At 46.7% G+C, this 13,076-nt stretch overlaps 7 protein-coding genes and 3 non-coding genes across 10 annotated transcripts; 1 reads left to right on the forward strand and 9 right to left on the reverse strand.

Moving 5' to 3' along the window:
• Window positions 1-318: 318 nt before the first annotated feature.
• BDV27DRAFT_154373 (ankyrin repeat-containing domain protein) lies at window positions 319-2,101 on the reverse strand (the record flags this gene model as incomplete). The annotated part of the gene is made up of 3 exons (XM_032071954.1): window positions 319-816; window positions 871-1,534; window positions 1,599-2,101. 3 exons carry the CDS (start codon window positions 2,099-2,101, stop codon window positions 319-321), a joined length of 1,665 nt encoding a protein of 554 aa, XP_031931126.1.
• Window positions 2,102-2,712: 611 nt separating this feature from the next.
• On the reverse strand, window positions 2,713-3,483 carry BDV27DRAFT_142295 (uncharacterized protein; the record flags this gene model as incomplete). The annotated part of the gene is made up of 1 exon (XM_032069930.1): window positions 2,713-3,483. One exon carries the CDS (start codon window positions 3,481-3,483, stop codon window positions 2,713-2,715), a length of 771 nt encoding a protein of 256 aa, XP_031931127.1.
• A 603-nt stretch (window positions 3,484-4,086) lies between these two features.
• BDV27DRAFT_t43 lies at window positions 4,087-4,158 on the reverse strand. The gene has a single exon. It is a non-coding gene; the product is annotated as a tRNA-Ala (tRNA).
• Window positions 4,159-4,912: 754 nt separating this feature from the next.
• BDV27DRAFT_t42 lies at window positions 4,913-4,986 on the reverse strand. Its single transcript has one exon. It is a non-coding gene; the product is annotated as a tRNA-Ile (tRNA).
• A 490-nt stretch (window positions 4,987-5,476) lies between these two features.
• BDV27DRAFT_t41 lies at window positions 5,477-5,548 on the reverse strand. Its single transcript has one exon. It is a non-coding gene; the product is annotated as a tRNA-Ala (tRNA).
• Window positions 5,549-5,614: 66 nt separating this feature from the next.
• Window positions 5,615-7,262, reverse strand: BDV27DRAFT_154375 (uncharacterized protein; the record flags this gene model as incomplete). Its single annotated transcript, XM_032071955.1, has 5 exons — window positions 5,615-5,745; window positions 5,793-5,999; window positions 6,057-6,473; window positions 6,520-7,020; window positions 7,238-7,262. 5 exons carry the CDS (start codon window positions 7,260-7,262, stop codon window positions 5,615-5,617), a joined length of 1,281 nt encoding a protein of 426 aa, XP_031931128.1.
• Window positions 7,263-7,681: 419 nt separating this feature from the next.
• On the forward strand, window positions 7,682-8,761 carry BDV27DRAFT_142297 (uncharacterized protein; the record flags this gene model as incomplete). Its single annotated transcript, XM_032069931.1, has 3 exons — window positions 7,682-8,036; window positions 8,089-8,529; window positions 8,580-8,761. 3 exons carry the CDS (start codon window positions 7,682-7,684, stop codon window positions 8,759-8,761), a joined length of 978 nt encoding a protein of 325 aa, XP_031931129.1.
• A 447-nt stretch (window positions 8,762-9,208) lies between these two features.
• On the reverse strand, window positions 9,209-9,967 carry BDV27DRAFT_142298 (uncharacterized protein; the record flags this gene model as incomplete). Its single annotated transcript, XM_032069932.1, has 1 exon — window positions 9,209-9,967. The coding sequence occupies one exon, from the start codon at window positions 9,965-9,967 to the stop codon at window positions 9,209-9,211; it is 759 nt and encodes a 252-aa protein (XP_031931130.1).
• Window positions 9,968-10,579: 612 nt separating this feature from the next.
• Window positions 10,580-11,179, reverse strand: BDV27DRAFT_122926 (uncharacterized protein). The gene has a single exon (XM_032065751.1). The coding sequence runs from the start codon at window positions 11,113-11,115 to the stop codon at window positions 10,738-10,740; it is 378 nt and encodes a 125-aa protein (XP_031931131.1). The 5' UTR covers window positions 11,116-11,179; the 3' UTR covers window positions 10,580-10,737.
• A 308-nt stretch (window positions 11,180-11,487) lies between these two features.
• On the reverse strand, window positions 11,488-12,817 carry BDV27DRAFT_122927 (uncharacterized protein). The gene is made up of 2 exons (XM_032065752.1): window positions 12,310-12,817; window positions 11,488-12,252 (listed from the first exon to the last, which is right to left on the reverse strand). Exons 1-2 carry the CDS (start codon window positions 12,659-12,661, stop codon window positions 11,597-11,599), a joined length of 1,008 nt encoding a protein of 335 aa, XP_031931132.1. The 5' UTR covers window positions 12,662-12,817; the 3' UTR covers window positions 11,488-11,596.
• Window positions 12,818-13,076: the final 259 nt, after the last annotated feature.

Raw genomic sequence — 13,076 nt, forward strand, 5'->3', positions numbered from 1 at the left:
GACTATCATGACGGTGTTTATGCCGCCCGTAGCATGTCTGAATAGTCCCTGTCTTGTAAAGTTCTCAGGCAGAGCTTGAGCCAATCACCGACTTCATCGGTGTAGCACTAATTCTGCACCTCTCCTAGGTCCTCCTCCCTAAAACCTCAAGTGTCGAGAGTTACCTAACAAATGAGGCGAAAGAAACCCTCTTAGGCTTATATCAAAGGGGAAGGTACTTTCATACAAGTCGCAAAGAAATGTGAATAGCACGATCAGCTATTATGAGGGTTCCACATGCAAAAGATGCATCTTTAGCTCACAACAAAAATATGCCCGTCAAGACAGAAAATAAACCTTTTCTTGGTTCACCTTCCAGTCATCGGGGTACCGCTGCGTGTAATTCAAAATCGACTGATAATCCAACCCGTCGATATTCTGAATTGCAGAATTTGCGCCACGTTGACACAGAAGCTGACATGCTTTCACCTTCCGGTTTCGTGCCGCCTTATGTAGAGGTGTCTCAAAGAGAAAGTCATCTTGAGAATCCATCGAAGCGTTTGAATCCAGGAGTATATTGATGCCTTCCAACCAGCCCATGGCGGCAGCAAGATGCAGAGGAGTGTTACCTTCGAACATGCCGATATCAGGATCAGCGCCGTTCTCGAGTAGTAAATTCATGAATTCATGATTGCGGTTGCAGACAGCACTGTGTAATGGCGCCTTTCGATCACCCTTGAGGTCAACAGTGACGTCAAGTAGCGGGTTGTACTCCAGGAGGACTTTCAGTAGTTCAGTGTGATTAAAATGAGCTACTTCGTTCACAGCACACCAGCCCTATACGGAGGTCAGATGCATCAAATGGTGGTGTGGGCGGGGTGGATAGCGTACATGATGGAAGCTTCGAAAGTTCACATCCGCGCCTCTGTCTAGGAGGATTCTAGCTGACTTGCAATCACCTTGTATACACACAAACTGTAGTGCCGGCCGGCCTGCACTAGTGGCCGCATTTGGATTCGCCCCATGGTCCAGCAAGAGCTGAATAATCTCGCCCTTTGCTGATGCCCTTGAATCTGCTGCCCAGTGTAGTGGGGTGCGCCCGCCAATGAAAGTCGGGCCCTTACTGTCTGCACAGGTACGAGTGTACTGGCGAATGTTTACTAGGGCTCCGTGATCAAGAAGAAACTTTGTCATTTTTACATATCCCAGCTCAGCGGCGAATGAGAGTGCAGTACGTCCATCGCGAGGCCGCCGGGTGTTGATATCAACACGATCCAGCAGGTACTCCACAAGGGGAATCGAATTGCGTTTGACGGCTTCGAAGAGCTCCCGCGCGAGCTCGGGATCAGCCGGCCTGGGTGTCCCCGGTCGCGATAGAGTTTGAGTCGAGGAAGTGCTTGTGCCGTCTATTAACAGACTCTGGGACTGGACAGTGTTCGCCCAGAGGACAATTGCTGACCCTGCGTCGTCATCGAATGGATGCCCATTCGAAATGACAGGAAGAGCCGAATCATCAGGCCCCGCAGATATCCTCGATATTCTCATCATAAGGAGCCTGTCAACTGTCAGGCGGAGACTTGTATAGTGAGCTAGAGGCATGGTGCAATTGAAGTACGTACAATGTGAGACTGCCCATGGCATCAGAAAAGAGCTCTTTTGTGCGTTGTAGCTCAGACACCCGGAGTAATACATCCTTTCGCTTGAAGTACCATGTAATTCTATTAATCGATCCCATCGAGACGGGGGACTCGGCGGTTGGACTATTATCTCCATCCTTACCCTCGATTGAGGCTTTGTCGGTGTTTCCATTTCGGATGTACGAGCGCAGACATTCAGTTAGTTGTCGGCACATCACCTCGCATCTTGTAATGAAGTATTGAAGGCTATCCAGATTGTTCCGAATTTCGGAGTCTTGGTCTACACTCTTTTGTGTCTCAGGAGACTTGAGAGATCCTTCCAAATTCGACAAAACAGCAGCTAAAGCCTGTACATTATCTCTGAGAAGACACAGCTCGCGCGGGGCATCTTGAACTGTCACAATGAAATTGTAAAGCTGCCAAGACGCCTTAACTGCTGTCCCGGAAAGTTGTAATATCGCTGATGCTGTTCCAATACCATCCATCTTTTATTGACGACTTGAGTTTGGAAGAAACAATTGTAAGCAAACATGAATGTGTTTTCCTAGATGACATTGTGCGGTCGATATGTTTGGGGGCATTGGTGACGAGGCTGTCGCCGGCTGAATCTCAGCCTCGCGCTGCTGTGCCAATAAGAAGGCTCGGGCTTAGTTGTCTGTGGAGCAGTAGGCACTGTTAGAACTTATAGTAGTAACTGACTCATCACCTCTCTGGCACTAAATCGGCTAGCTCATCGGCATGGATGTGCGGAGAAGTCTTCGTCTTATTATCGCCGGGTAATATTTCCGTCTACTCTAGTCTCTTCACACATCGCCTCGGTTGCTGCAGCCCTCTATTGGAAATAATGGATGGCCAATTCCAATCGCCAGTGACTGCACTTGATAGATATCACTCGCGTTCTTGACTTGGAGCCTGGACCAGGCTAAAGCATCTTATATTAAACACTGCCAAAGAAAGTACTAATTAGGGTACTTCTTGAGCCCTCTACTTAAAGCCCTGCTTAATGTTCGAGTTAGGCTACTTGTCAGAAAGAGGTCAGAAAGCTCAGTGTATGCATTAGATATTACAATAAGGAAACCAAGGACGATAAAAACTCTCATGAATCATCCGAGAACCAGCTCACTTCGTCATGCCGACTCCTGGGCTGCTCACGAATGTCCTCATCGAAAGTAAACATCCCACCGTGGGCATTATCTTCCATAGCCTGGTTATCCTGGTCCCCCGGGCTGCTTTCCTCTCCGTCCGAGGACACTTTAACCCATTCCGCTGCCTGAGTGTGCAACGCCTTGCTGTCCGAGAACACCTCCCAAGAGCTATTCTTCTCTAACCGTGCAGACTCAATAGTCTTCGTCCTGAAGGGCTTAGAGACAAGCTTCATAAGACGCATAGCGCAGATCAATTCTCCCTGAGCTGGATAACTTTCTTCACTATCCATGCAGCTACTCGAAGAATTTCCCTCTAATGTCGCAAGTCCCTCCACCAAGTACACGTCCAACTTTTCACCAATTTGTTGTTGCAGCCATTTCTTAACTCCTTTGTCTGTGCTGAGATTATGGAATAGCTCCCTCGGCTTTTTGAGTGTATATATCTTTCCGCCTCTGGGAAGCATGTTGTCGCTATCTGCACAACCGCCAATAGATATCTTGAATAAACGGGAGAATGAAGCAGATAGTCCTGTTTCTTTCGTAGGCTGAGTAGCAGCGCACATGTCGGGTACAGATCTGACGGCAAAATCCTCAATTCGTCCCAGAGGCCAGGGGCATCCACGGGCGCCCAGTTCAGGTTGGTTTATATTGGTGATAAGGCTGCCTAAATTTACCTCTTCACTTGAGAGGAAAGAGGTCCTCGATATGGGTTTGCTTGGCATTTTGATGTTGAGATGCGATTGATTTCGCCCAGGAATAGGTACCTAATTTCTTCCTCGATTTGGAGGTAAATTATTTGTGGAACTTGTTTACTTCACGTCTTTTGGGCTGCGCATGTTGTAGGGGCCTAAAAGGATGCTCTTGTAAAGAGGTCTTTATAAAGCCAGGCCCGTACAGAGGCTCTCATACCACTACAGACCAATCCATGGGGTTGCCCTATCAAACAAAGGGCTGAAAGCAACACCACACACTTGGTCCATTCGGCAATCACCAACACAAGTTCCACGAAGCTCTGTCGTTGTTCGTTTGTTATTGATGGCGCAAAATAATACAGCCCCTTGAATAGCCTTATGAGGGAGCGCGAGGGCCAAATGTTCATGCCACCGGTAACCCGTGTAGCTCTAATTGGCTTTTTATTTCTGGGGACTTAAGAACAACAGTGGTTAATATAAGTTTAGGGAACCAAGGGTAATTACTTTTATTTCTTATATTTTTATTCAATTAATTATTAAATCCCAAAGCAAGTAAAAAAGATGGTCTTGCGTTCTTCGTTAACGGCTATCTTATCTATCAGATAGGTATGCGGATGTAAAAATAGCAAAAAATGGACAAGCCGGTAATCGAAACCGGGACCTTCTGAATGCAAATCAGATGTTATACCACTAAACCACTCGCCCTTGGTGAAAGAGTGTACTTCTACTTTAACTTATGACCAGCAGGAGCTGAAGAACACCTTGTCGGGAATTCAATGATTGCTTCACCGTCTCACTGAAAATGTTAAAAGTAATTAGTGTACATATACGTGTAAGCAGTCGAAGACTGGCCTTAAAGTCTCGGTATCACAGTCCAGTAATATAGAATATAACTCGATCTACATATATTCAATTGAGCGTCAATGGCCTCGATGGTTTGTTTTAAAGTCAATGCAGTCACAGTTCGCTCCATCACGAAAAACATGAGAGCTTTACTTATACGTATACTTCTCACCCTCGCATACAAGAATATATACGGGCTTGCAGAAACAAGATAACAACATAGGAGACACTGCATACGCTGTTGCTATTTCACAGGATGAAAATTATGGTTGCTAAGGTCCAAGCCCCATGACATTCTACAGAGACCTTAGACCGCCCATTGTTGGCTTTGCGATTCCATATATCATGCGCTCACCCGGCGTATTGTTGTGACAGGATCTATTATGTACGGGCAGGATATCTAAGTACCATAAAATTGTAGGGGGTAAACACAAGCGCTTGGACGACTACCTTAGTCGCACCAAGTTTTCAGAGTCCGTTCTGCTTCTCTGCTGAGCGCAAGGAGTATGTGTGGATACGGCGGTCCTCACAGGATATTAGACCCACCTAGCAAAAAGAACGCCCAATGATCATGGTGATGTTTTCATATATGAAAATGTATGAAATAAAAAAAAAGTGGTCACAGGGAGGCTCGAACTCTCGACTTCTGAGTTATTAGCTCAGCACTCTAACCAACTGAGTTATGCGACCATTTGTTATAATAATCGCTTTCTAGATGCTATATAGGGCAAATAATGAAAGTGGCTAATGTCCGCGTACGATCTCCAGCCGGTACTTATTCTTTCCTGGTCAAATTCCTTAGGAGCTTCAAGCTACTCAGTATTTCTTTACTACGGATCTTTATGGAGTATTAGAAAAAGAACGGATGTGGTCTAATCCCCTAACATCTGTATAAATATGCCTGAAAGTGCTGTATTTAACTTGTAACTGTTGGGGCTCGGAGGTCATTCTTGTTGGAGGTTGTGGTTATATATTTCTGTCACCGTTGATTCGAAAACAGTTCGCGCGTACAAGACCCTACCAACAATACGACTTGAGCACGTCTGAACCGATATATAGATAATAATAATAGAGTGCATCTCGTGTTAGAAAGCCTAAAAAAAAAAAAAAAGCAAAGCAGACGGTGTCGCTAATATGATTGAAAAAAAAAAGTAACATACAAGTCAAATGCAAAAAACCGTGGACTCGCCGGTAATCGAAACCGGGACCTCTCCAATGCGAATGGAGCGTTATACCACTAAACCACAAGCCCTTTTTATTGGTTCCACTTTCGGATAAGCCCTACACGACCCATAGTAATTCGTATCCCTTCCGATCTTTACCTTCCAGATCGCGATCGCGACAGCGACTCGACTATACTCATAACTGGCCAACCGGTCTTGCTTCCCCATTTCCGTGTCTCCTGGATTAGTTCGTGAACTCTTTGTGAGTCTCTCAACCACGGCCCGCCTGTTTCCGTTAGCAGTAAACCCAGATGTTCTATGGGTAAGACTAACAGAAGGAAATCGGGCCAAACGAATTGACCCACACGGGCGCAGAATTGCTAGAAATCGCAAGAGCGGAGACCTGAACTGCATGGTGCTCGAGCTTTTTCTCAAAGTCATTGATTCGTTTGATTTGCTGGAGCGTATTAATTCCCGTCTGCATCGGCTCAGCAACGCTCAGGATTGCCAGGGCCGTGTGGTAGTATTGTAGACTCGAGGCTGATATCGTCAGCTCACATATCTCATACATGAGTGGGTATCATAGAGTGTTTATACCATGCCAACCACTGACTGTCCATAAACAGGGGAAGTTGCTTTGTCCATACAGCCCCGGAGTTCCGATAGGCTCGAACGAGACAGGTAGAGATGCACGCCACGTATCGAGCTCGTCGTTGAAAGAATGCCACTCGTTCTGCTCCAAGGGCGATGCATTTTGATCGAGGCATCGGTTGATAATTTTCCCTAGTATGTATGTTATCCTGTTGGCAAGGTCATCCTCTTCTTCGACAGTTGGAGGGAGATGCTCGTGCGAGAGTTCTATCATAAGACTCCGTTTCTCTATAAGTGCGACAGTAATATCTTCTCGGAGGTAATTCCAGAAGCCGGCACTCAGTAACCCCGTTTCAAGCCCAGCAGGCCGACTCGCTAACAAGGAGTAAGACCCCTGAAGATGATTCTGACAATTGACATTTTCTACGCCAAGTTAGCACACCACAGGCAAGACCCGGGAGATACTCACGGGATATGATCTCATAAGACCGAAGAAGACAGATAGCGGCTAGTGTCTCGCCGGTCCGAAATTCATCTGGATTTTCCGTGAGCTGTAGCAGTGTCTGAACACTCTCGAGGTGGTACGACTCTGCCAAGTCCCACAGGTCTTTCTTTAGGAAGCTCGAGCTTTGACTCGCTGCGGCAAATGCTAGAATGGCGCTGAGAAGGAGCGAGTTCTTCCGTGCACAAGAAGGAACCATACCACCGAAATGTCTCTTGATATCGTTGAGGTCATACCATCCAGCTAGATGCTCGATGTAGTAACGGAAAATTGCCGCAATATGGGGATTCCGGAGTGCCTTTTCCGGATCTTTCGTCGATACGTACTCGGCGGACCGCGACCGGGTGGTTAAGCTTGAATCTGGGGTAGTGGACGACCTGGACCCTAGTCCTCTTGCAGAACGGTTGCTCCACTGGCAATCTCGAGAAGTTTGTTGGCAGCGAAGACACACGGGTCGATGTCCATCACCTGTTCTGAAAATCAATTTGTAGATCTATTTGGAGCTAGCCCGCCAGGCTCACATTTAATCTTTCTGGACCTGCATTCCTGACTATCTTGTGTTAATAGAAAGCTTTACCAGTGCGAGATTGAATACGAGTGGGGTTAAAGGTACCATCCTAGAAATAGAGGAATTGTGGCACTGTATTAGCGTACTGGGGTAGCTCTTAGAATGGGCTAGACTTACTGTTTGTTAGAAAGGGTCGGGGCATGATGGAGGAGCGAATGGGTTTGGAGCTCGCATTATCCTCGCAGGATTCGAGGGCGTCACTACTCAAATTTCTTACCAAGCGCCAATAGGATTGCCTAGTTTAAGTGGATTCTACTATTTCCACAGAGTTTCTATAGCCACTGCGTTAATAGGCCGGCGAGACATATATTATTATAAAATTCACGCACCACTTCTAATATACACGGCGCCCCAGATCCACTCAAAAACGAGATGCGAAGTGCGAAAGCCGAACCGTTGATCGACAATCGATGGAGAACATCATGGTAGACAGGGCTATAAAAATCCCCCATAACCCTGAAAAATGCATCGAGAACATATTCCTCTGTACCTATCCACTCAGACACACAATACAGCACAGTCAGTTGACAACCACCCATTAAGGCTTTCGTCTATACGAATATGCAAGGCATCACCCCTATAGCTAGGCTTTGCAAGCCTGCGAGGTTCTGTACGCAACATCGGAACATGTCAAGTTTCCCAACCAGCATCTCCCCCTCACAGTCAGAAATTAAGAGTCGGCAACTTTCTCCGCAAAATCTAGAGATCGCAATTCGAAGTCTCCACCATGACGGCTTAGTCGTAGTGGAGAACGTCGTGCCCCACGATGCCCTGGACCAACTAAACCACAAGATGGTCGAGGATGCATGGACGCTGCGGAACAAGAAAGAAAACAGTCCCTATAACTATAATCCCGGGAATATCCAGCAGGATCCTCCACCTGTGCTGAAAGACTTCAACCCTGATATCTTCCTCAGTAGGTGTCTAACGTTGACAATACATATTAATACATACTAATAAAGGCTCAGATCCCATCGCTACCCAAATAACCTCGACGGCGCTCGGGCCCCGTCCAAAATGGACCTTTTGCTCTGGAAACTCAGCCATGCCCCCTACAGCTGAAAACCCACCCATGTCTCAGCCTGTCCACTCTGACGCGGATTTCGCCCACCCCACACACCCGTTTGCCTATGTCGTAAATGTCCCACTAATCACCATGACTCCCGAAAACGGGTCTACAGAGGTGTGGCTAGGAACACACACTGATTCGGGATTGCATGTTCAGGAAGGAATGCACGGCGAGCGAGCCAGTGGGCGAATTCAACAGGATGTCTTGGAGAAGCAGAGAATGATCCGGCCGCCGTCTCAACCTATTGTTCCTAAGGGCGCATTGGTTCTGAGGGACTTGAGGCTGTGGCATGCGGGAATAGGAAACCAAACCGATGAGGTTAGGGTTATGTTGGCGATGAGTAAGTCTCAGATTCCCACTGGAGTGTGAGTTTGTGACTAACGATCGCAGTTCATTTTGCGCCATGGTATCGAAACCCCATGAGACTGGAGTTTGCGGAAGATTTGAAGCCTCTGGTGGAGAAAGAGACGGGCATCGAAACTCCTGTCGATTGGGTTACAGAGTCGGAGGCTATGTCGCGATATTTGAATAGGGGATTTGGAAACTCGTATGATTTCAGTCAGCGGCCATAGGCGGCTCCATTATGAACGGAAAGGAAAGGAAAGTAGACAATGTAATAAGACAAAAGGCGTTCAATTATTCCTATCTATTTGGTATTACAATTTCAATGTAAGGAAGCGTGAGAATAATATTGAAATGACTCCTGAAGTGTTAAATTTTAGTAAGCGTTCGCTTGATTTCAACTTATGAACAAAGCAACGCCAAAATGGCCCCTTCCGCAGCTAGGCCCATCTCCTCTCTTATTTCAACGTACCTTATGATAAGAAATGTTGTTCTTGATTCACATATCTTGCGTCTTAAACATAGGATGGATATTGCCATATTCGTATGCGCCTTCGAAAAGCTTAATTATCACCACAGACATAATATGGTACATCACTATACATCTACTATCGCTACGGGATTTGTATAACACCGAGCTAGACAGTAAGTCTATATTATATCCTTGCATATACCATTCAATTAAAGAGACCAACAAGCTCCTGGAAAGCGTATCCAACTCCAAAGCCCCAGCCGAATTCATGTCCATACTGGGCGAGCTGTCTGGCTATCTCGCATCCATTGGCGAAGTGTGCATCATTATTAATCTCCTCTGCCATGTAACGAATAGCTGAGACTAGTGGATCTGTGCTCATATCGTACCTTGCATCATGCAAAGCGCCAAGGAGGATTTTGACGGCATCAATATGTCCATTCCGCGCAGCGATAGCCAGTGTTCTATTGTAGTGCATCTCCCACCCTTGTTGCCTAGCATAAAGTGCCCACCTTAGTAGCATCTCCTCCTTCTCACTGAAGCAGGGCTGGTTTAAGGCGTACCGCAGAGGTGTTTCCCCAATTTCGTCTGGTTGGAAAACCAGAAAATATTGGTTGACGGGTAGATTGCACAGCAGGTGATCCAGTGTTTCCTTGTTGCTATCATGTCTCCTCACAGCGGCATGGAAGAGAGTTCTTTGATCCCAGGGCACGGAATATGTAAGCCCTAGACTTAGTAACCGTATTACCGCGTCCTTACTGGAATTGATACACAGGTGGTAGATGGTCTCCCATTGTAGTGTATTGGGATCATCGTGTGGACACCGAATACCTGCTCTAGAGTTGTTAGAAAACCAATTGTTGAGATATTCTATCGCCCACATCTTTTCTGCCAGGACGGCCTCAGATGGTATTAAATTTTGAAAGCACCTGTTGAATAGTGGTTTTTGTGAATATACCGCCATGTCTGCCTGTAGTTAGCATTGGCCTTGGAAAGGAAGTGTGATAGTTGTTTCTGATATGTAATTCTAGGAAGATGTCAACAAAGAGGTCCATTTGAGGCGATAGAGGAGAAAGAATGTAAATGAACAAAGCGACAGTTGTTCCCCCATTTATAGCAATTGGCTATTGAGGCATTTGGCTTCTGCTCTACATGGTATGTACATACATCGTGTAATGAGATCATTGGGATCATGGGGAATAGTCCATCTTTGAGGCAAAAAGCCGAATGAAACTTTCCCATGTTAACTGGTTTCACCATTGCCTATTAAAGTGTTTCTTTGTTAGTAAGTGGAAATACCCGTGCCTGATCTTCTAGCTTTGTTAGTATCGCAATGGACAAGGTAAGCTCCAAGCTGTCTGGTATTCTTGGGCACGATAGTTGGACGCACACTGTACTCTTTCAGACATTTATTGCTGTTACTTTCCGGATTACATGGTTTTGAATCTTACAAGGTAGCCTCAATATCAGATTTTGATCGTGTCTTTGACTTTTTCTGGCTCCTCTTCTTATGCTTGTCCGAGCGATTACTGTTGGCTTTCACGGTATTATCCTACTGATCCTGAAAATATCGCAATCCACCTGGATAGTTCCATAGCATAAACACATCCAAACAATATACCAAACAATAAACACCGAGATAATCAAAAAAAACACCAGACGAACATAAAGAACAAAGAACGATATCACCAAAGAACAATGAACCGAGCATCAAATCCAACAAAAGCGCAACCTTCACGGCAAATTCCTCTCCTTAAATTCCCTCCACCTGGCCCGAAACCCGCTTCTCTTCTCCCCGTTAACCTCCGGAGCATCATCACCCTCAGACATGGCCTTCGCCATTATCTCTCCGCCACCCAGCGCTTTGCTTTCGCTACTAGACCTCGGTTTCACACCACCGCCGACTGACCGTGATTGCGTCGACTGAGGAACAAGCGTCGTCTCCGACATGGTATCATCCGTCAATCTGCCTTCCTGCAAGGCAAGTTCCCTTTCTCGGGCTCGACGCTCTTTAGCCCGGCGCGCGACGGCTTCAGCACCGCCTTTTTCGCCAAGCATGACTGTGCCCCCTGGGCCGGGGGTTATGGCACTGTAGTCTAGGTTCCAGCCCATTTTCTTGTTCTGTATTTTGGTTTGTAAATTTAGTGGGTTTTTGTTCTAGTTGGGGGCTTTGGAGATGGAATCGTTTTAGGAGAATTCGAATAGAGATTTGTATATGTACTACTAATGTGGCAGTGTTCTAGAAATGCATTTCTAGAGTGGAGTACATGCCAATGGTTTGTGGAGCAAAGAAGAAATGACGTCATAATATCACCACCAAATCCGCCTCGGCAACGAGGACCCTCATTTCTATGGGGGAGTTCTATGTCGATCCTCTTGGCGGGCGTATTTGGATCTCAGAGGCTTGCCTGATGGTTGGCGGAAATGTAGTCGGAGACTGTTTGCATAGAATTTAATATTGATATTGGGATGGAAGGGTTGATTGCTGTATACAGCGCTAGAGTAATTGGTTGTTTCTTCCTATGGATTTCCGGATAGTCGGACTGACAAAGGATTAAGTAATTAATTAAGTATTGAGATATGAATGTAATGTTTACTGCGCCGGATCAAACACCTTCTTAAACGTCTCCAGGGTATGAGCCCAGATCTTCTTCGGGAAATCCTCCGCTCGGTATCCGCTCATGAGCTTCTCGTTTGCCGCGTTGGCACCATCATATTTGAGAATATACGATCCTCCGCCAATTTTGCCAGTCGAAGCTACACTGGTCTTCACTCCCTCTACAAGTGGCACGCCTGCATTCGCCGGATCCTTGGGCGTAGCGGGCGGATAAGCAGCGGAAGTCGAGATGAACAAATGCCGCTCACCACTCTCCTGCGAGGAAATCGACATCGGTCGCGATAGGAAGCCAACGATTGAACCTGCGATTGAGCCCATGGTCTTGTTCATGAGAGGTGTGCGGACAATGCCGGGGAATACGTGAACGAAGCTGATGGACGGGTACAGCGTGGCCAGGTGTTCTGCGGCGAGGGAATTCATGGTTGCTGCATACGTGCCGGCTTTCATAAAGGTCCACGACTTCTGTAAATCGAGGTTATCTTCTTCAACTTTACCTTCCTGGCCGGCGGCTAAGACGCTCACGACGCGGGCTGGGCCTTTGGATGCGCTAAGCAGCGGGAGGAGGTTGTGGACGAAGCGCATACGGGAGTAGTAACGGAGGGCATGGTTGTTTTCGAGGCCTTCAGTTGTGTCTGTTTTACAGTTAGTGACATGTATTCCAGAGCTTGGATGTGTGTGGTTCTACTTGCTTTGTTTCGAGGTTGCAAGATGTCCTGTCGAGAGGAACAACAGATCAATCGCCTTTTCCTTCTGCTTGATTTCTGAGCACGCCTCGTCTACATTCCGGAGAAGTGACACGTCCGATTGAACAAAGTAGAAAGTCCCATCGGGATTGGCTGATTTTAGTTCCTCTAATATCTTGGAGCCGGCGGCTTGATTCCTTCCTACGAGATGGATCGTCGGCTTTTTGATGGCCTTTGCTAGCTCCTTGGCTGTTGCTTCTCCGATTCCACTGGTTCCCCCGACGAAAACTGCGACGAATTCCCCATCGCGGGTGTGAAGAGCGGCGTTGGATTTGCGGACTTCGTTGATGCCTACCATGGTGACTGAGACCCGAAAGTCTGGGGTAAAAGTATGTACAGATGCGAGGGGTATAACTAAATTGTGCGAGCTCAGACTAGTAATTGTTTCCCGAGATGAGCTAGACGTAATGCTTAAATACGAAGAATGACAACTGAGTCGGTGTTCGGGCACGTTAAAGTCCGAAGTGGTAATGCATTGCATCATTTATCGTCGTCTGCAGGTGCGGTCGGCCAATGGTAGTGCGTGCTGCCGAGTCACATTACTCACTTACCCTACTTCAAGTAATGGACAAGTATTCCCTAACTATTCAAGCCCCTGCATTATTCAGAAGACGAACTGATCTTACCTATCAGCTCTTGCCATTGATACGAGTTAGGGATCGTTGTCAATCCAGCATGCTGTCAAACAATTTGGGAGTCCTTGGCATTGTAAT

Source organism: Aspergillus caelatus (genome assembly GCF_009193585.1).
Source record: "Aspergillus caelatus strain CBS 763.97 unplaced genomic scaffold BDV27scaffold_27, whole genome shotgun sequence".
Lineage (NCBI taxonomy): Eukaryota > Fungi > Ascomycota > Eurotiomycetes > Eurotiales > Aspergillaceae > Aspergillus > Aspergillus caelatus.